The sequence below is a fragment of the Vanellus vanellus genome (assembly GCF_965231255.1).
Source record: "Vanellus vanellus genome assembly, chromosome: 4".
In the NCBI taxonomy this organism is placed as follows: domain Eukaryota; kingdom Metazoa; phylum Chordata; class Aves; order Charadriiformes; family Charadriidae; genus Vanellus; species Vanellus vanellus.
The window spans coordinates 84,137,583-84,159,802 of NC_138909.1; the positions used below are offsets into that span (position 1 = coordinate 84,137,583).

General features: G+C 40.3%; 1 protein-coding gene across 1 annotated transcript; it reads left to right on the top strand.

Annotated features, from left to right (window-relative positions):
* Positions 1–354: 354 nt before the first annotated feature.
* FBXO8 (F-box protein 8) lies at positions 355–13,828 on the top strand. The gene is made up of 5 exons (XM_082482517.1): positions 355–689; positions 2,888–3,014; positions 10,512–10,630; positions 12,195–12,391; positions 13,187–13,828. Exons 1-5 carry the CDS (start codon positions 361–363, stop codon positions 13,372–13,374), a joined length of 960 nt encoding a protein of 319 aa, XP_082338643.1. The 5' UTR covers positions 355–360; the 3' UTR covers positions 13,375–13,828.
* Positions 13,829–22,220: the final 8,392 nt, after the last annotated feature.

A 22,220-nucleotide genomic window follows, 5' to 3' on the forward strand; every position in this document is an offset into this window, starting at 1 on the left:
AGCTATTTGTATTAAATTTTAAAGGAAGCCTGGAGATAATAATTCCAAATGTTCTGATGGTTAAGGCTTCTTAACTTGTATAGGACATAGATATGTTTGGTACTGTTTGCAGAAGCTTATTGTTAATTTTGTATATAAATTTTTGAAAAAAATCTTCTATTTTTTTATGGGTTTTGGTTTCAGTGTTTATTCAGTTGCTCCATTGGAGATTGATTACATTGTCAGCATAACTTTGATAAAACTCACTTTTTTTTTCTATTCACATCAGTCCTACAGTTTTATTTTTCCAGTGTGTGCTGAGTCTATCTTACAAATATTTATAAACATTTAATTTGGATTTTATGTCCAGCAGGCTCGCAGATGGGTCAGGGACTCTGGAGAGTTGCTAGGAACCAGCAACTGCAACACCAAGGATACAGTGGACAAGGCTATCTTACCAGAGAACATGGTAGGAGGATAGCTACTAACAATGTTTCCAATACAAGCCATCGCAAACAAGCCCAAGGAGGCATTGACATCTACCACCTGTTGAAGACAAGAAAATCTAAAGAACAAGAAGGATTCATTAACCTGGAAATGCTGCCGCCGGAGCTTAGTTTTACCATTTTGTCATACCTGAATGCAACTGATCTCTGTCTAGCTTCGTGCGTCTGGCAGGATCTTGCTAACGATGAGCTTCTCTGGCAAGGGTAAGCGGGGGGAAAAAAAAACCCAGTCACCTGGACATAGTAAAAATAATTACTAGATTTTACATTTGTGCTTTTTGTTGTTCTAACCTTAGCAAAGGTTTCCTAAGTTAAATGAGATTTGACATAGAGGAAACATGAATATAGTTAAAAAATGTTAAAAAATGTGTTATCCTGGATTTCTCATTACTATCAGGTATTAGTAGAGATTGCTACATATAAAAGCATGCTCAGTACAAGTATACATGTGTATTACTACACACCTGTTTGATATATCATGGGGATACAAGGACTTGTCTTCCCTTTTGTATTAGCTCAAAGCACACCTCAAATGTTTGTATTGCTACTTCTCTGAACTTCAAACAAATATTGAGCTTGAGCAAGCAAACCTATTCAGGTGAAGCTGCAGGTAGAAAGGGATGAGAACTCATCTACTATACTTGTCTTAGAGCAACTTAAGTGTGTGGTTTTTGGAATATGGTGATGGAAAGGGGAAAGAAAAGGTCAGTTCTGCAAATGTGTCAGGTGGAATTTCTTCAGTGTAACAGTTGAAACACATGAGTTTGTGTGTCCAGAAAAGAAATAAAGGAATGCTCTGTCAAATAAAACAGTATAAGATCAAAACTTAATGCAAAATATTTTCTTTGCTATTTGGTGTTTTACCACACTAGGAAAGACTCATGAAATCATACCTATCTTTAGAGTAAATGGTCAGTGGAACTTGTATCTTCTTTCACAACATATTCTTACCCCTTAACTTAACAGACAGTGAGTAGTATTACTGTAATAGTTTGGTGGTTGTTCAGGTCCTGTTTCTTTTCCTTTCATTGGGCTCTATGCCTCTTCCTTCCTCATCTATTTCTTTGCCCCTCTGCATTTGCATTAAGCAGCTTCCCTTCCTATCATGCTTTATGAACTCAGCAATAGGATAGTGCAATTGTAACTTCTCAGTCACAATTGTTCGGCTATTGGGGACTGTTGTCTTGGCAGGAAACGGGAATTCTAGTGAAGATCCTGCTAAGCCTCTAAGTTTATGTATATCAAATAGCTTGGCAGTTGAATAAGTATGCATTGTGTTGTACTCGGTTCTTGGTATAAAAACTACACTAAATACAAATAAATCCCCTGGACCAAAGCTTGAAGATACTAGAGCTTCTTAATTGTATGCAGTATATATTCTTAACATATGTGAGGGGAAGAAAATACATATTTTCCTCAGAGTTTATCTTGGGAAATAGCTCACTCGTTTTTAGTGAAATCTTCCCAAATCCTCAGTTCAAAGTATACACTTTGGTAGTGAAAATGTGCCTGGATTTAGCAAATTAATGAAAATCTCAAATTGCATAATCTCTGTAGACATCGTGGTCTTCAATATTCCACGTGTATTGGACGTGTTTGAGTTTAAGCTTTGGCTGCCATTCTGAACTCAGGCCAAATAAGGACCTGTGTCTCTCCCATGTCCTCAGTGGCTACCTGCTGGGTCCTAAGCATTGGGCCTAATTATCTACAAAACAGATGTGCAGAGCCACCCGTTCAATAAGGAGTCTAGATAACAGTCAGAGTGCCTAGAAAGTGCACATTCAAGGGAATTTCAGATGGTGTCATCGAGGAGACAGATGAGGGGCAGAAACTGATGAAACTGAGATAGGGAGTCAGGGTGGGATAGAAGGGAAAGAAACTGAGGAGTGATGGAAGATACAGAGGGATGGGGCTGGATCAAATAATTAGGACTGGTCAAGACTGGAAAACAGACAGGTGGAAAAGAACAGGTAGAGAAAGCAGTGAGTGCAGATGTGTCCCACTCACTGCACAACTGGGGCACAAGAAAAGAAACAACAGTTCTTTAAACTGTCATACTGCTGCAGGAGAACAACTTGTCACAGCTACCCAGTGCTCACGTACCAGGAGTGCCAGAGGTCTCAGCTGTGTGGATGTTGTTACAATGCCACCTACTGGGATATGTTTTGAGATTGCACTCAAATACACCAGAACCTGTGTGAGGCGAAAACAATAATCGTATAAATGAAGACTTTAGCAATGCACATGCAAAAGGCTAAATAACTAAGCGTTACAAGCAACCTATTTCTAACTTTTCCTATAGCTTGAATACTTGGCTTTGCGCTGTTGATTATGTTTTGCTTCTGTAAAATACATGAAACGCAGACAAGAATTTTGATAACAGACTAATTCTATTTTCATAGGTTGTGCAAATCCACTTGGGGTCACTGTTCTATATACAATAAGAATCCACCTCTAGGATTTTCTTTTAGAAAATTGTATATGCAGCTAGATGAGGGCAGTCTCACCTTTAATGCCAACCCTGATGAGGTAAGTGAACTGTTGTAATAAAGAGTTAAAATAATTGTGATTGTTGTTTTATAACTATAGCCATATTAAAAGCTAAGTTTTAATAGGTGTTTGTTTTACTGTAGAAATGGTTAATACCAAGTTACAGCCCTATCCTGATCTTTTTTTGCATATGGTATCTGTGCACATCATTTACATGGCTTGCCTCTTAAATGCTCTGTACAGCAGTCTGACCTATGGATGCCAGAAATTCATAACCACATATTGACTTAGGAACAAGGCAGAGATCCTAACTGAAGAGACAGTGGTGAATTTAAAAAGGACAATAATACGCTTTCACAAATTAAAATGCTTTTGCAGAGTATGAGTTTGATCCCACTTCAAGTCAAAGCAGGTTAAAGCAGTTAAACCACGACAGTGTATAAAGTAACACCAATTAATTCTATGACAATTACGGTTCCTTGTAAGGGGTTTTTAAATATGTCCACTGTCAAGGAGCAAGTCTTGAAATACTGTGAAAAAGATGTACTGCTGAACTGTCCTAAAGATCAGTATGATTTGATTTCTGTGGATGGTTGTTATGCATAAACATAATCTTTCTTTATAGTATATAACAACATGTATTTCTTTTCAAAAAATACCCCATGTCAAACTAAAAGGTTTCCGTTTACTAATTCATGTAACTAACTGGAAAAGTTGGTTCTGCTTTTGCTCTGTCACCTTTCAAAGAAGAAAAGAGTTTGAGAGTAGACAACTTTTGCCTGGGAGATGGGCAATTAACGCCCAAGTGACAGAGAGTCTTCTGTGTACAAAACAACACTCCTGCTTCATGTTCCCTAGGAAAAGAAGGTACACAGTACTGAACGAAAAGTAGTGCTAACTTCCTGTGTGTATTTATACACACACAAGGAAGTCCTAATTGAGTAAATCTGAATTAGGAAAAGGATTAAGAGACATGAAAAGACATAATTCCAGGAGCCAACAGTTCACTCTGCTGATATGATACAGAAAACGTAAACTTGTGACCACAAGGTGAAATAAATAAAGCAGTCATATGAATCATTGCAGTAATGTTATTTTGTTTAAATTCTTGCTTTATCTCATATTCTGCTTGCTAAAGAAACCCACTTCTTTTATTAGTCGCAAATGACAGTATTTTGTAATTTCTCTGGTAGAGCTCTGACTTGAACTGCGGCACGCAGTGCTGAGACGTCTTATCAGCACCTTGCTTCTTGAGTGATTAGCATTGATTTTTCAGCAGGATTTCAGTGAATTTAGTAATAAATATAAAGCTTTTCAAGTGAAACACAGTATTTAGGAAACTTAAACGTGTTTTGAAGAATATATCAAGTTTAAATTGGTAATAGCTTTGTCCACCCAAATTTTTGTCTTCCAATTTGTTTTAATGTAACTTTTTGCTTACTATCTTAGTTTATAATATGCTGTTATATTCCAACCTAATTTAAAGTAATCTTGGTGGGTTTAAAGCATTTGGAGCCTTCACAAAAGGCAGTGAATCAAAAATTCATTACTTTTAAAGGAAATTACGATCTTCAAATTAGAGCTACCTTATAGTATACCTAAATTAGATTCTAAATTTCTTATGCTACGCTTACTTCTTCTGGGTTCATCATGGTTATACTGTACAATAGTAGTAACAGCAGTCTGCTTCAGGCCTAGCGAGAGACGAGAACCTCAGGATATCTCCTAAGGGCTTCTGTTCCTCTCTCCCTGTGGAGCACCATAGCCTGGCAGGAACCATTCAGGGCCTGAGTTCCAGGAGAATTCACAAATACTATTGCTTTTATTGTTTACGACTGTGATATTGGCAGAATTATTATGATAAGGACACTGTGACTGGAATTTATGATATGACATTCCACTATTACAAAATTGCGTCTCGAATTTCCTGCCAAACTCTGCTTTACATTTGATAACAGACCTGATCAAATTACTGTAAAAATAGGAATACTTACAGCCACAGGAGCAAGATTCTCCAAAGGACACCGCCCATGTCATGAAAATGGGTAACCAGGCTCCACAGCAACAGCTCCAGAGCTAGCGGTGGCTCACGGGGTAGGGAAGAGCATCTACACACTTTGTGGTAGGATTCTCTGGTTAGCCATTGTTGTGTGCATGGTGTTGTGATATCTGCTGTAATTTAATGTATTGGTTGTGTGCATGAGCTTGCGTAATTCATGGCAGGTGCTCACATTCTGCGGAAAGGATGTGCCTAATCACATTACACGTAATCTGAAAAAAACCCTCCAGTGCATGTTTGGTTTCTCATTATTTTTTTTTTGTTTGTTGTTCTTGTGTTGGGTTTTGTTTGTTTTTTTTTTCATGTGGCAGCACCATTGTAGTGAAGAGTTTGGAACTTGGTTTTTGTTTCTTTGGGGAGAGGGGGTGGTTTAGTGTTAATGTTAACACTTGAATATGAATATTATGTTGTTTAATCTGCCTACATGATCTCTGCTGTATTTTATTCTAAAGAGTGTACGGTGTATGTGAAATGTTTCTCATGCAGTGCTCATTTCATATCTCATACGCTTATGACTCAGAACTTGTAAGCAACCAGAAGTTACTTCCCACTGTTTTGTATACTGTTTATAACTCCCTACAAAATATTTTGTCAACTTTATTACATGGAGCTATGCTATGTAGTTAAAATTGGAACTGAAGGTGGAAGAGAGAATCCTTTGGTCAGGAAAGAAGATCTAATTTTTGTTTCATTCCTAATGGTAATGATTCTAAGTGATTCAGTTTAATAGCATTTATCTTTATGGATCTATTGGAGTTCAGACTGTACTGAAACTCTCAGACTTTAATGAGGTCGGGGTGTCCTTTATGTAGCATAATAACAATAAAGTACAGTAAGACAGTGCTTATACTAAGCCTGGCGTTCCACTCTTCTGATTGTCTCGTTCATTACCGACTGCTCTTAGTTTTGGTCGGGGAGGTCAGTTTTCTGACCTTTTCTTGATCGTAAATGAATTGTTAGCCACTTGCATAAAGCTACCTTACCTGACTTTTAATTATAGATAGTCTGTACAGGATGTAATATTTACTGTGCTGTATATTTCTAACCAAACTTTTTGAAAACTTGCCCTATTTTGTAGTGACCTACTAGGCAAGCCAATTTTGAGATGCATAGATTTTTCTGTCCTAAGAATATTAAAAGTACATGTATGTTGTAGAGGCAAGAAGTTCTTTTGTATGATCTAAAAAATTGGAACGGACCAGACAGCTGAAGCCTTTTGAAAACTCTACATTAAAGTCAGAGAACTTTAATCTTGTAAATTATTAGTTATGGATTCTGAGTAACATGAAAAATATTTCTGTGTTCTACTTGTGATTTCTGCCATCATAAGCGTTGTATCACTAGAGTGTATTTTAAAGACATATAGTGAAAGAGACACTGTTTGAAATGTATGTTCTATATTGTGTCCACACTTGTCACCAAATGACTTGATTCATAACTTCAGAAAAGAATCTTAAAAACTCCTATTAGAAAGAAAATACAACATCACTAGTGTTGCATTTTGTTCCAGAAAATGCACCATGAAATATATTAAGATATATTATTTCCTTAGACAAATGGGAATGATGATACCATACGTGTCTAATTATTATTTACTAATAATATTAGTGTTACCTAGAAGCCCCAAACAGAAATTGAGGCCCTGCTATGCCAGATACTATGTACAGAATAAAATGACAGTCACTGCCCCCGAAGAATTTATCTACATAATTAAGCTGGTATTTAAACTTGAATTCCTATACTTCCTCAGATTTTACTTAAGAATGTTTTAATTTGGTTGGTGATCAAAATCGTCTTTTTTTAATACAGTACAGGCTAGAAAAAAATCAGCATTTTATGTTGATACTTATGTAATCCTACCAAAACGTAAAAGCATACAACTCACAGAATTATGAATCACCGGAAAATGTTAATGTTAATATGCTACTAGGGATTTCCTTAGTCGTGTTTTAAAACTATTTAAGCTAAACAAATAGAGCATGTGTACAACCGTTTATGTGAAATTTGAAATTTCAAATATTAATTTAAATTTGTCTTTATTGACAAATGTATTTGTCATATATTTGCCTGCACTACTTTTAAATGCGCGTTAGGTAAAAAGCTTGTCTCTCGGCTCTGACTTTGCAAACAGTTCCATTTAAATATTAAAAAGAGAAATCATGTATATTTGTAAAAAAAATACCGAGTCCAACATTTCTGTGCCATTACCTTAGAGTATGTTGGGTTTGTTTTGTATGCATATCTAAACGGAGATGACAGAGGCAACTACAAAAGTTTCAATGTCGACTGCTGTACTGAAATGCTCTGAAAGTACTCGTAGAGAGAAGAAAATCAGTGCAGACATGAAACCAATACTGAAAAAGTAAACTTTTCGATTTTGGATGTCCCCTATGGATTAATTGAAGGAGAGGCTCTTGGGAAGAGGTGGAAACCAAACTACGAGTGTCAGTGCTGTAACAGATTAGGGTGGTGGAACAAACATTGTGTGACTGGGAAAAAAGGAGCAACTGTAAAAAATAACATATTGAAATGCAACGAATGGCTTTTGTTGTTGCTGTTAGTCTATAGTTATGATCGTTATTTGCATATGTAATTCAAATCAACAGTCATATCCATGAAGTTTTTATCCAGAGCTGTCAGAAATGCAGCGGTAACATTCTCACCACAAAGGCAGGGTACCCTTAAGGCATCTTTCCTAATTCTTGAGTGCCGAGAACATTCCAGTGGCAAGCAGGCTCCTCACCTAAGTTCGGCAGACCCAGAGCTACTGGAAATCTTGGCTGTCGTGCCTTTCGCCTAACTGCTCTTCCACGCCATTAGAATTGGAAGAACATACCTTGTGTGCTTATCCTGCGTTGTTTCCCAAGAGCGAAAAAGAGCTCTTCAGCCGTGGTAGATAGTGGCACAGATCTGCCTGCCGGACTTCAGTCCGAAGAGAATCAGCAGATGACTGATAAATAATCTCAGCATAGATTTTACTAGTGTGTAGAACTACTTGTTTCAGCTAGTATACCTGCCACAAGCAACCATTTTAGCTATCAAAAGTGATTTATTTTGAGTGTGGGCTCTGAGAGGAATTCAAGGCAGTGTTTACAGTGTTAGAAAAAGCAGATTCGATGACATGCCATAAATCTTGTAAATAAATTTCATTTACTGTGAGCCAGAATTTAAGAACTTTAAAGAGAAATCAGATTCGTATTGCTGCAAAGTATTTGTGGTTGCTTAGGAAGAAATATAAAGCAGCTAAAAATGATGGCATGTGCTGAAGTATATTTGATTTATACCCTGTTTATTTGTGAAGGAGATGAGGAAAATGAATAACGAGACTGGAGTCACAGGGAAAGATATTGTCAGGCATTACTTGTGGAGGGGGGAAGAGAGGGGGAATTAGAGACGGAATAAAAATGCTTTGCAAAGGCTTGGTAGCCTGTCAGGTGAAGATCCTACATCGAATTGAAATCTAGCGCATGAAAGAAATTACTTGGGGCGTTTACTGCCAGAGAGAAACCAACCCGTTGTCTGTCTCAAAAAAATGGTGTTATTTTCATCCTGCCTCATGTATGGCCTGCCAGGTATTTTCTGGATATGTTGCAAAGTGCTTGTTAAATCATTGCAGCAGGGATACTACCGAAACTCCACGCCAGGCTTCGGCTTCTATTACCTCAAGCAAATACTAATTACTGAAGCAAGTGCATAAGTCTCATGAAGTTGGGATACACATAAAGGAGATGTTCTGCTGCTAGGCTTCTATAAATTGCCAAAATACTTGAGGAATTAACGCGCACTTGATGTTCATTTTTAGTTTCCTATTTAGCTCTAATTCAAGAAAGTACTTAACCTTATATTGTCCATCCATATTATGGACAAACTTAAATGTGATCTAATTTGGATTTAAACGCCACCGTACAGTGCAATACATGTTTCAGTATGGTCCTAAATAAAGATTCTTCTTAAAATCGGGGTCTAAAATTACGAGGATTTTTTTTTTACCTGTGTAAAACCTTTATATTTTTACTTATTTTATAAAACATTATTTTAACAACAACAAAAAAAGGCATGCTGATGAACTGCTCTTTTCTATAAATATATAAGCAAAAATTACGAGCTGGTAAAACCAGCTAGATAATACTACAGGTGTTTGTTGGCTTTTCACTTGTGTTATCAATATCTTAAGCATATATTCTGATTTCTTTTTTGCTTGGTGTAACTGAGACGTCGCTTTACCAATTTTTACTTCATAAAACAACTTTCCAAACCTGCACTCAGTCCTGTATTTCTTTTTTAAGCAAAACAAAACTGAAGAGCACTGGGGAGTTAGTTTATACACTGAATGACAGGTTGCCTCTACATCTTTATCAGAAGATTTATAAAAAAAAAAAAAATATTTCAGAAGTATTTTAAAGGTGGTGTAGGTTGTGGCCTTGGTACATTATCCTATGCAGAAATGCACTATCCTACCCATTTTACGTTATTTCGACATGATGGTTTAGTCAAGAGCTACTGTACATCAGTATTGGAACACTGCTCTGTAATAAATGCTCAGAGCCACTCCCAGCCCCTGCCAGGTTGCATTGAAGCTAGTTGGTTAGTTATTCTCAGGTTTAGATTTTTGTTGTTGAAAAATGTGAACGTTTTAAAAATCCATTAGTTTGGGGTTTGATTCCTGAGGTAATAAGGAAAATAGTTTTATGCTTTGGGATATTTCAATGAACAGAAAGAAACCAGAGTATCACTGAAATATTTTTAAATGAAATTTGGCATGTGTGTTCTATAAGAAATGTGTGCTTGGCAAAGTTTGGAAAATTCTGGAAATCATAATAGGAATGTAAAATATACACAATTGTCCTATCTTTTTAAACTTTCTTTTTTGTGTTAGGCACGGTGGTCTTATTTATGTGTATGCATATTTATATATGTCGATATTTACCTATATGCTTTGAAATCAGCGTGCTTGTGTTATTTGCATTATTACACATTTAAACAAATGCATTTAATGCATCTATTTGAATGTGATACATCGTATACATGTGAGAACATTAGTGTTTTAATGAAAGATATTAAAGAATAAACACATTATGGCTAAGATTTTCTTATTTACAAAAGTTATGAAATTGAAAGTTATTGTCCCCTCAGCGTTTTAAATACAATTACAAAAGTATAAAAACCAAAATACTAGTCTACACTGTAAAGAAATTATTAAAGACCCGTCATGCACGTGATGGGGTTCATAATTTTAAATTTCCTGCTATGAGTATATGTAAAATCTCAACCATAACACTAAATTATTTCTTTGCATTTGATTTATACTTTTAGAGTGTATCGTGCATGTTGACGTGTGATTTTGAGGAAGAGGAATCATTCTGAAAAGCAAACCGACTAATTTAGTAGGATTATATTCCTACGTTGCCGAGTATAATACTTGTTCCTAAACACAGTATAAAGATTAAACATTTACACATGCATGTATTTTATCTCAGGGAGTCAACTACTTTATGTCCAAGGGCATACTAGACGATTCGCCCAAAGAAATAGCGAAGTTTATCTTTTGCACAAGAACACTAAATTGGAAGAAGCTGAGAATCTACCTTGATGAAAGGTAATTTTAATTTCTCTCGAGACATTTCCTTTTCATTTTCAGTGTACAGCATCATTCAACGATATTTTGCTTGTATTGGTGTAATTTTGAAGATACAAAAATGCAGCTAAGTAATGCTGCTGCTAAATCTGAACAGTTACTCAGTTCAAGGATTTATGTGACTGTAACACTTTATAAGAACCCCTGAAAATACCACCTATAACTAGTAAATCTCACATCTGTGCTTTTTCTGCATTTTTGCAGTGCTGGGCATAAGTTCTTTTGAAGTTATAGTGAGCATTTAAACTGCACAGGATAATGTTTGTGCTGTACAACATACAGATTTTATAGATACTTTGCTGCTTTTTTTTTTTTTTTAACTCAAAGTTTCTTTTTTTCCCTGTCTAGTATGGTTGTTAATCAGAAAAAGCAGTTATCACTTCACCAAGTGATGACAGCTTTTGAACTAATGTTGAATCATCTAGCCGTTAGTTGGTTGCCTGACCTTTCTGAAATGGAAGTCGCACCCACCTCTGAAGACGCAGTAGCGCTTCCTCTTGCCCTCCGGGGTGCCTTCAGGATGGGGCAGAGCAGTATCAGGAGAGAGGAGCACCAACAGGTTCAAGGAAAGTATTGAAAGAGGAGGAGAAAAATAGCTGGACCTAAATAGGAAGAGCAGAGGGACAGCCGCACTACTAGCAGGAATCCTCTCCTGCTTCTCAGCCTCTACCACTAAAGGAATGAAGGGAGTTGTTCTGTAGGGCTATCACCGCTGACAGTCCTGTGCTGTAAAACTTCAGAGTATCGAATTTGTGGGCGATAGAAAAAAATACAAAACCATTTAGCGTATGAGATTACATGTTAATATTAGCAACCCCTACTGCCATTCATCCTCCCTTCGTAAACAGAGTGTAGTCAGGCACTAAAAATAAAAACTAGGTTTCTAAATGTTGAGACTCCCTTCTTAGTACTGAACTGTTTAATAGAAAGGATAAACGTATGAGAATATTCTTTGGTTCACTTCAAATCTGCTTCCAAATTTCCTTCAGATGTCTTTTGCATATCCGTTCATGTAGACTAGTCTGAACGCTATTGATGTTCCCGTGTTTAGTGAACAATGCTTGAGACCATCTCACCCTGATGGACTTAGACTTTGAAGGGGTTTTGTGAGCAAATTTTGTCTCATTTAAGCCTGGTCTTAACAAGATACTCCTGTAACAGCTTCTACTTAGGCACCAAAATGTGTGACACACTTGAATCTATTCCCTTTACTGTCTTTTTAGTGGCTTGGTCAGGCAGTTTAACAGAAGCAAAGCCTCTGTGTAGACTATAATTGAATATGAATATAAAGAAGCTTAGAATTCTGATTAATGTATAATTTTATAGTATTTGGCTACTATTGTGTCCGAAGAATATGTGTTTCTATTATCGTTGTGCTGTTAGTGATAATTTCCTTTGTCTTTCAGCAAAAAACCAAAGCTCATAAACTCTTCTAAAGCTTTCCTTTTTACTTTTAAAACCTACATTTTCATATTTGAACAGTTAAAAGAAACTTCTCTAATTATGTCGGATTTTGTTCTACCAGGCGAGATGTTTTGGATGACCTCGTGACGCTGCACAACTTCAGAAACCAGTTCTTGCCAAATGCACTGAGAGAGTTCTTCAGACACATTCACGCTCCTGAGGAGCGTGGGGAGTACCTGGAGACTCTCATAACGAAGTTCTCTCACAGGTTCTGCGCGTGTAACCCTGATTTGATGAGAGAGCTTGGCCTTAGCCCTGGTAAGCAAAAAAGCTCTGATTCGGTGGATCAGTCTTTGTATTTCTGGATGAGGCTACTGTTTACGATAGTTTTAAAATCGGCGCCTAAAGAAGTATTTCTGAATGTACAGACGTGGCTGGGGAGGGCTCAGTATGCAGGCATCACCCCGCTTGGGGGGGAAAAAATACAAGAGTACCACGCAGATTCTTTTCTTAGACCTCGCTGATAAGTGGGGTTTATTTTCATGTTATCTTTCCTTCGCTTTTGTCTGTGCTTAAGCTCTGTAGTATCTCTAAGTTCCCTCTCGCAGAGACTTACACACTTAACATTTTACCCTGTGGATAGTCCCGCGGAAAAGAGAGGGAGTGTTGGGCCTCGCTCAAGTTAACGAGCGTTTCTAATTGGTTGGGGGGGAGCCAGTTTTCGGCAGTGGGACTGCTTACATATTTAAAGATAAGCTCTAGCAGGATGTTGGCCTTAGTTTACAAGAACTTCAAGAATTTGTTTAAGTGAATGTGCATAAAGCCCTTAGTGACTTTGGGATAATGTAGAAGTATTAAGAGATTTGTAAATGCTCATTTGGCAATGTGCTGACATTATTACTTCAAAAATTGCTATATTAAATTTTATTTCACTGGGATACCCTTTTGAGTTGTTATACATGTGTATGTATTTATTTATATTTACTTATTATGTACGTGTATATAATTATAAGCCCAGATGATGAAGACTGTAAGGTCCTTGGACAGGGAACAGTATTTTTAATGATCACAGTTTCCTTTTTAATTCTTTTTAATTTATTCTCTCTTGTCTAGATGCAGTATATGTACTGTGTTACTCTTTGATTCTACTTTCCATTGATCTCACAAGCCCTCACGTGAAGAACAAAATGTCAAAGAGGGAATTCATCCGAAATACACGACGAGCTGCACAGAATATTAGTGAAGATTTTGTAGGGCACCTTTACGACAACATCTACCTTATCGGCCATGTGGCTGCCTAAAAGCACAATTTGCTAGCACTTAAAATTTGTAATTTTCAAAAACTACATCAATTCAAGAAATTAATTATTTTGTAGAGATGGGGGTTATTTTAGTGCTGGTCATTCTAACCTCTGTATGCAATCAAAGTTTGTGTGTGTAAGTGTGTGTATGTGTAAACTACCTTTTCTATCTATTTCCCGTGGGAACGGAAGGATTTGGAGATTTGTTTTTCATAATTTTTTTAGTTTTGCACAAAACAATGCCATTAGTCTGACACAGCCATTTACGAATGTTAAACTGACATTGCAGTCTAAGCTGACAAAGTGGTGAATCTGTGCGTTAGATCGGCTCGAAACTTTAATAAGTTCGTTCTTTTTAGAATACCATGTAATGTGTATATATTTAACTAAAGAGATTTATAATCATAATTATTTTATTGTAAAATATTTTAACTAAAATTTCTCCTTTTATCTCTTAAAATAGTGTTGTACTTCTTTCTTTTGCATTTTTTTACGATGCTGACTACCTCAGATACGCAAGTTAGAGAAACTGGTCTGAATACTACAATAAAGTTTATTCTGGGAGTTGAGAGAACGCTTGTAAAATATCTAAGCTGGTATTTAATGCTAGATTGACTAAGCTGAATCAGCGTATTGCCAATCTGCTATTCCCCCAATTGTAAAGAAGGTTACAGCCTCTGTTGTAGATGAACCCTGCTGTCATGTCGGGGTAGCCTAGGGAGATGGTGAGAGCGCTGACCTACTTTGCGGGGTTACTGGGGACAAAGCACAACTGCAGCCATCTCTGCAGCGCGGTGAGCAAGGAAAAAATCTCACCAGGGAAAGCAGAAGGGGCAGCTAAGGTGTCGCTGCTTTCAGCTCCTTCCCTGGAGCCACAAGCGCGGCTGGTGGAAATGCCCAAACAGGTACCCGGTGACTTGGTGCCAAAGCTGTTAAACGCTGACTGTGACTGCGCAGGACTGGAGAGCCGTTTCAGGCTCAGGTACTGAATTACTCTGTCTAAATCTGTCACGCATCTAGATGTCAAGTAGTTCTAGATTTATGAAAATGCTTCGAAAATGGTTTCGGTCAGGTTGTGTCTTACATTTGCTGAAGTGGGAGAATATTAGCAGTGCAACTGCTGTGCACGTGGAGGAATTGAACGAGGGTTTGCCTGGTTTTTGGATAACTCTCCCAGGGTAACTTCTCATCACTTCACCCTGTGTCGTTTCATGCAGTTCGGAAAGCCCAAGGATGCGTTCCGCAGTGGTCAGTTAATTCCAACCGCAACTAAAGAATATATGGTGCGTTGGGGAGCTTTGTTTAAGGCACGGGTATCTGGCCCTGTAAAAAAAAAAAAAAAAAAAAAAAAGAAAAGACAAGTTTTACATGACCTGTAAAGCCAACAATAAGGATAGGTGTCTCTCTGCTCCTTAAAGTGATCCTACGTGAAGACTGCAGAACGTGGCTTTCTAGAACACACTCCTCAGAAGTTACACGCTCAAAGAGGAGGATTCGGTGAATTTTGAAATTGCAGCTAATCTTATCGGGAAATGTATTTTTCGCAAACCACAAATGCAGAGCGAGGCCTGATTCTCTTCTGGCTGCTGTTTATGGTGACATTAGTGATACTGTTCTTGATTTTGCACCGATACAAAAATACGAATTGATAATCTGCGTTTCTCTTAATTTCCAGTTACCCTCAGCTCCCGTCCTCAAGCAGATACGGAAAGCCTCTGGGCAGGCAGAGCCTGCGTTTTCTGGGATAGATGAGTACATCATTTAACAAGGTTTAGAAAGCTTCAAGGCCAGCGTGACGGCCAAGGCAATAAATTACAAACAGGATGATTCAGCTAAGGTTTCCGTAAGACACGAGTCCGGGGGAAGAGAACAAGACCCATCCCACGCGGACTTGCGTAGAGATAACCGGCGTCCCATCCCAGCGGCAGGATTCCGGAGCGCAGCGGCTGGTGAGCACCCGGCTCGTGAACACAGCACACCACGCGCCAGTTCCTGTAGAGGTAACCAAGAAACAAAAAATGACGATAGACAATTCTTCCGGCCTTTTTTCTTTTGAAGTTGGAGTCTTTCTCCAGAGTGGCCGCGAAGTATTCTTTTTGCGTTATAGGAATCTAGACTTGGCATTAATTTGGGCAATTTTCTGTCTTAAAATAAAACCACGTTTTAAGCAGGTGTAGCAATACTCTACAGAGAGAGAAAGTTTGAATTCTCTTAGTCATCCTCCCAAAGCCCTCTAAGTTTGGGGCAGCGTCTTCTTCAACGCGCTATCACTTTCTCCATGGACCTTTTAAAAGAAAATGGTGACAGGTGCCTCATTGCCCCATTGAACTGCGCTCAGTGATGGGATGCGGAGAGAGCGGCTTGATCAAGCGCTTGGGCAGACTTGGCTAGAGGATCCCAAGCCTGATTCCGTGAGCGCGATCGTGCTCGTTAACCGCAAAGTGGTTCCCCGGCTGGTGTGTGATTCCGCCGCTGCGTGTCCTCTGGACTCTGCCCGCAGGGCGCCGCCTTCCCGCTTCCCTCTGCAGGGGCTGCCCCGAGGGAGGAGAGCCCCCGCAGCCCGTCCCCCTGGAAACACTCCTTATTCTGGTCCTGAAAGACACTAAAGCTGGTTCTGAATGGCCGTTTCGGAAATTTCACTGTCACTGGATTTATTCAAGGAGTACAACGTATATTACGTATTCCTGTGGCTTAGTTATAGCCACTGTCTGACATTCTCGTTTTCTCAAACCTCTGTTTCTGCCTCAAAAGCTTTCCATTCATACTCTAAACAACAGATTTATACGCCTCTGGCTTTTTAAAATAAATCAAAGCTGCTCTGACGTACAAAAACCTGAACAATTATAAGTTAGAGACACTTTTGTCAGGTTTTCAAGCGGGCAAGAAATTCGCATGCAGGAACAAAAAGTTCAATTTGTTCTCTTGAGCGTTTCCCTCCCACCCCCCGCAATGGAAGAAAGAAAAATTATAAACGGTTTCAGAATACAGATTTAGGAAAATAAACTCAAGCTGGGCAAAGAAATGTTGCTACTTCCTCTTCTGTATACTGCAGTTTATTAATGTGCTTTACATAAACAAACTTATCAACAGGAATTGCTCTTTTTGGAAGCGGTGGTAGTTTCGTTCTCTGTATAAGGGTGTCATTGTGCAATCTGATACTTTTTATAGCTCTGCTTTTAGAAAACAAGTATTAAATTATTTTAAGTACCACCACAAAACTGAGGTGTGCCTACCTGATCATGTTAAAATGTCAAAATAACAATATGAGGTATTTAGAAAAGTCACATTTACTCGCCTTATATTGGATTGGGGTTTGTTTTTTTTTTCTTTTCGCATATTTCATGTACGTATCAAAACTTATAAACGTTAAGGCTGATGACTTGTTCTCTGCCGTTGTAAAATCTACTGCCCTTACCTCCAAAGCGCTGTTAAAATGGACAAAGGACAGACTTAAAGGATTTCCTGTGTCTCCCATAGGCACGTTACGGTTTCAGTTTGCCTTAAAGAGAAACAATATGCAAACTTTTAGGATCTCCGTCTAATGGTGATTTTAGATAAAACTTTATGTGATCTCCTAATATTATTTATCAGATGTTAAAAGTTAAGACTCGCCATGCGATGTGTGTAGTTAAATCACAACCGGCTAGGCTCAGGAACAGAAATGAGCATCTGTGTAAAAAGCTTCAGAGAGATCACAGTGCTCCTTCATCGCTTCGGTGCTTTTTGCTGACAGCGATGTTAGTAAATTTGCAGTTTTCCTTTCTTATTCATATAAACAAACTTAGAGAAGAATTAGAAAATATTTACATAGGGTACTTCCATTCCCTCTGCGAGATTTTCTTCCACGAACAAGGAACTTTCTGTATTTGCTTTAAAATTAAAAAAAAAAAAAAAAAAGATACAAAAAGTTGCAATTCAGCGAAAGACCGGAGAGGCTCTCATTTGCAGAGGTGTGCTTCGCTCGTAGCTCCTGTTACAGAAAACGAGCAAAAAGCGCTTTTCAGATTTCTAGCAATGCAACAAATGCATTATTTTTGTAAGCTTAAAAATGCTCTTTCTTGTGCCTGCGTAGGTGAGAGAAATGGAGCGTATTTGTCTGAAAACAGCGTGCTCGGGATACCGCTTCTTTTCAGAGGGAGTATTCGTTGGTAAAAGTTAGCTTTCTTCTCGGCAGCGTTGGGGAGGAATGTTGGATTTAATTTAAAATGATTAATGGGATTTTGTCAGGCTCCCTGCCTTTACCACCGCTGCAGTTTGTCAGCACAACAACCTGGGAAACCCGGACGCCGCTCTGTCGCCCAAAACGGCTTTCCAGGAAAAAATAAACCTGAGTAAGCGGTGCCAGGTACATGTCAGCGGTATTGTCTTTCAGCTGCTGACAGCTTAACTCCGAGTTGGGACATTTACACATTCTGAGGAAGGGAACCTCATTTGTTATTCCAATAGGGTGGTTTGACAGCGCTCACCCGCCCGGACTGAAGTGTTCGGAGCCGGCACAGCCTTCGCTATTAACCGCACGCAAAATCCTACAATCCATGCGGCCCAGAAATTCTTTAAAAGGGGGGGAAAAAGAATTTCCAAAGCTGGTTCAGGGAAGTTTTTTTTTTTTTGGAGAAAGAGCGTCTCCGCAACCTGTCTGGGTTTTGGGTGGACGGCGTTCGGAGGATCCCGTCCCCCCAGCCCCAGGCGTGCTCGGCGGGACTGGGGACGGGCACGGCGGGGTGCAGACCTGCGCCCGCAGCCAGCGCCGACCGCGGCCCCGGTCCCTTTCCTATGCAACCCCAACGGCGGAAAATCAGCAATTCTCTTGAAATGTAAGGTAGATATTGAAAGTTCTTTACGATTTGTCTTTTTCGCTTACCCTTGTGGGAATTTATTCTGTTGGGCTGCAGCCCGAGCGTTGTGTTCTCCTTCCGCGTGAAATGCACACAAACCGAAAAGACGACTTTTAATTTTGAAAGCAGCCTTCCCCTTCCAAGAAAACATGTCTGCCTGTGCTGCACGGGTCCTTCTGCGGTCATGTAACCCTGCGTCAACAAACTCACCTCCCACTCCCTCCTGTGGACCCCTTTGGGCACCAGTTCTAGCCGCTAAAAAGGATTAAAAAATCCTGCGAGGCTTCACAGAGGTGTAGGTGGTGAAGAAGACTTAGTGCTGCTCTGCTACACCGGGCAGGACGTCCTCCTTGTCACAGAACGGTGGAATCCCAGGTTGGAAGGGACCTCAAGGATCATCTGGTCCAACCTTCCTTGGCACAAGCCCCGTCTAGACAAGGCGGCCCAACGCCCTGCCCAGCTGAGTCTTAAAAGTGCCCCATGTTGGGAATCCACCGCTTCCCTGGGGACGTCATTCCAAGGGCTGAACGTTCTCACTGTGAAAAGTTTTCCTCTTGCGTCCAACTGGAATCTCCCAAATAACTTGTACCCATCACCTCTTGTTCTTTCCATGCGAGTCCTTGCGAAAAGGCAGTCTCCACCCCCTTGTAGCCACCCTTGGAACACTGGAACGCGGTGATGAGGTCTCCCCTACGCCTCCTTATGGGGCGCGGTGGCACAGGTACTCTCTGCATTAGCTATTTCTTACCTGGTAGAAAAAGTATTTTCACAGCGGCAGTTTCCCATCCAGAATTCAGCCTAACTGTCATAATTACACATAACGCAATTGAATTGAAATGTATTTTTTATAACTGGACCACTTCTTAAATAGGCTTCTTCCTTGCATTTTTCTTTTCTTGGCATTAAATATTACTTCTTAGTTCTATGTTCCAGTTAGGAATGTGTATCAATAAACCTATCGGTTACTGTTGCACTCTGCCTGAAGTGTGACAGAACCACTTCTGACTTGTCCCAGCCAAAGGCGGGTTTGGGTTTGGTGAGGTTTTTTCCTGGCATAACAGCAAAATTCACAGCAGACACACAACGTTCATCCACCACAGTAAAAATATGATAACGGGCGCTTGGGTCTTTTTCCCTTTATATCTCAACTTATCTATAGGGTTTAGATATGTAATAAAGTGTAGAAGTCACATGGTTAGGAACCAGCTTTTGTTCTTTTTTTTCCGGCTTTTGAAAAATAGATGTATTAATATATTATTTCCTTTTCTTGGCGTTAAGTGTTCGCAGTGTACATTGTGCTGCATAAGGTGTACTGAAAATCACAGCACTTAAAGGCCCAATTTGAAGATTTAAATAGTGCCTAGGAAGACGTTGGGCTGACTTCCTGTATAAAGTAAAATAATAAAGACCCTGAAATGTATTGAGAATTCTTTTAAATGAATAAAGTTTATTAATATTAAGTTAAATCGTTAGACATAAAATCAGGGTTTATGGTCTGGGTCTATAGGCAGATTAGTAAAAGGGGAGGAAAGCCGAAGGAAGACTCTTCCTTTGAGGGGACTTTTCATTAAAGGTTTCGTCAAAACTGAAATTTTGTTGGGTTGAGCGCGGGGTTGGGGCAGACGTTTTGAAGAGGTGAGACCTGGGCTTTGCGTGAGAGGACCGCCCGGTCCCAACCGCCTTCAGCCCGCATCCCACCTCCCTCCGCCGGCGGGGATCGCCCGGGAGGCGCTGCCTCCGCCGCCCCTCGCCTCCGTGTGCACAGAACGCGCTCGCTGTGATTTGGTAACGCTGCTTAAATGACAGAAGCGAAAGGAATCAGCAGTTCGGGTGCGCTCTCAGCGAGTGTCGATGAGGTTTTTTTTTTTAAGTACAGAGGGTTGTTCAGGTACGCAGAAGAGGAAAGGCAGCCCGTGTTGCCAATCGTGCAGCTGTCTGTCAATAACTGCCATCTCATAACTCTTCCAAAATCAAAATCGCCTTCAAATTAACTCCACGAATGCTGATTGACGCTCTTTAGTCTCTTTTAGCAGCTGTTCACGACGCGCTTGGGCTGAGCAGGATTTCACGTAGAATAGGAGGTAACACCGCGGAGGCTCTGCGTTATCCTCACAACGCGCCGGACACGACACAGCCCCGTCAAAATCTGGCCCTGGCACCGCCAAAAGCAGCCCAGTACCGGCCGGGAGGGAGCGAAGCCAGGCTGACGGTATGGTTTGGAAGAAGCAAAAGCCGAGCAGTCCCTTTAACGCCTCCCCTGCTGCAGAGCCGGGGTCTCGGCGCTCTGGTGTGGCTGATAGATGTCACTGTGAGTCGTGTCAGTAATACTGTTACTTAATACGAGTAACGCTTTAGTCAGAAAGCATTTAGAAAAAAAAATGCTTTTTTTTTTTTTCTCCAGAAAAAAAAAGGAGAAATAGCAAAATTCAATGCCCGTGATGCGTAGGAAATGTGTAAAACAAACAGCAGAGCGCCGCCCCTACGGGCACAGCGGAATATAGGTCTAAAACAAAAGGTGTCTCAGTTTTCGTAAACTGGAATCGAATCATCCGGAGTGGCCATTCAAGTGGCGCTGTGGTTCCGGCCCCTCCGCAGCCCCTTCTCAGGGTACCAGAGGGGCGGCAGCGGTGCCTTTCCTCCTTTTTCACCTTCTTTATTTCCAAAAAAGCTTCTTTATAGCATTCTTAACGATCATTTATGTTGGGGGGGGGGGAAGACTGTGAATCTTTGAGAGTAAAACAAATGTATGAGCTTTCCCAGTTTTTCCATGACATTAAAATACCGTTCCTGCGATATCCAAGAATTTTTGTGAATAAAGGTTGTGAACTTCATGTGAGCCCAAACTCACCCACCGATACCTGAGAGCAGAAAAGAGTCAACTTACAATTACCGCCCCAGAGGCTTAGAAGGTGGAATTAGTGCTACTGTGCTTACAAAAATATCACTTACATCGAAGTTATTGAACATTTACAGAATCCTCACCTGCTATTTTAATTATTGTTATTTATTCCATGTACTATTTTAACTGGAAAATGTCAATTAATACCTTTATCCCTCAATGTGTCGGTCTTATCTACCACAGATGAAGACAAGTTTCTGTGAAAGGACTCTGCAATACATTGTCATGGAAAATGATACATCAGGTTCACAAGAATAAAGTACTGGCTGATGAAGCTCTCACTTACGTGGTGATAAGCATAAATTGCTATATAAAAATGAAAACGACCTTTAAGGAAGTGAGTGATCCAATCCATTTTAAACACAAGTCCTTACAGGGGGGGTTGAGACGTAAGCAGATGAATAACCCAATCCCTCTTCTGCTGACGAGGCACGTCTCTAAACACGTGCTTCTCGGTTTCTGAGAAGCCAATGAAACCAACTTCCCTGTGTCTGTAACACACACCCCCCCGCTTGGCAGGGCAGCCCAAATCCACCCCCGACAGGAGCGGTGTTTGGCTCAGGCTCCTGCTGTGATCTGCTGTGATTTGTTCTGACAGACGACAACCGTGGAGTGAAAGTGAGTTTAATAGCAAGTTTATCCTTGATAGGAAAACTTGCCCAACAAATGCAGTAATTGCAGCAAAAGAAGAATCCTCTTGACAACGGCTCCGTAGAGGCAACGCAGCCGCAAGGTCTCCCCTGAGCAAAACCAACACTCTGGTCCCCAATTTCACAAGCTTGGTTGGCAGCTTCCACCGCCTGGGAAAAGCTCCCCCTGCTACCCTGTGCCAGAGCACAGCTGCTGCTCGCTGACCATCCTCCCCCCTCCCTGATCATCCTCCCCCCTCGCTGAGCATCCTTCCTCCCTCCCTGAGCATCCTCCCCCCTCGCTGAGCATCCTTCCCCCCCTCCCTGACCATCCTCCCCCGTCCCTGACCATCCTTCCTCCCTCCCTGAGCATCCTCCCTCCCTTGCTGAGCATCCTCCCCCTCCCTGAGCATCTTTCCCTCCTCCCTGAGCATCCTCCCTCCCTCCCTGAGCATCCTCCCCCCTCGCTGAGCATCCTTCCCC

Excerpts from the sequence above, each read along its gene's own strand:
- FBXO8 (XM_082482517.1), top strand. The coding sequence starts at position 361 with ATGGGTCAGGGACTCTGGAGAGTTGCTAGGAACCAGCAACTGCAACAC. Across the intron at positions 3,015-10,511 it reads TTAATGCCAACCCTGATGAG|GGAGTCAACTACTTTATGTC; the intron begins GTAAGTGAACTG and ends ATTTTATCTCAG. Across the intron at positions 12,392-13,186 it reads AGAGCTTGGCCTTAGCCCTG|ATGCAGTATATGTACTGTGT; the intron begins GTAAGCAAAAAA and ends TCTCTTGTCTAG.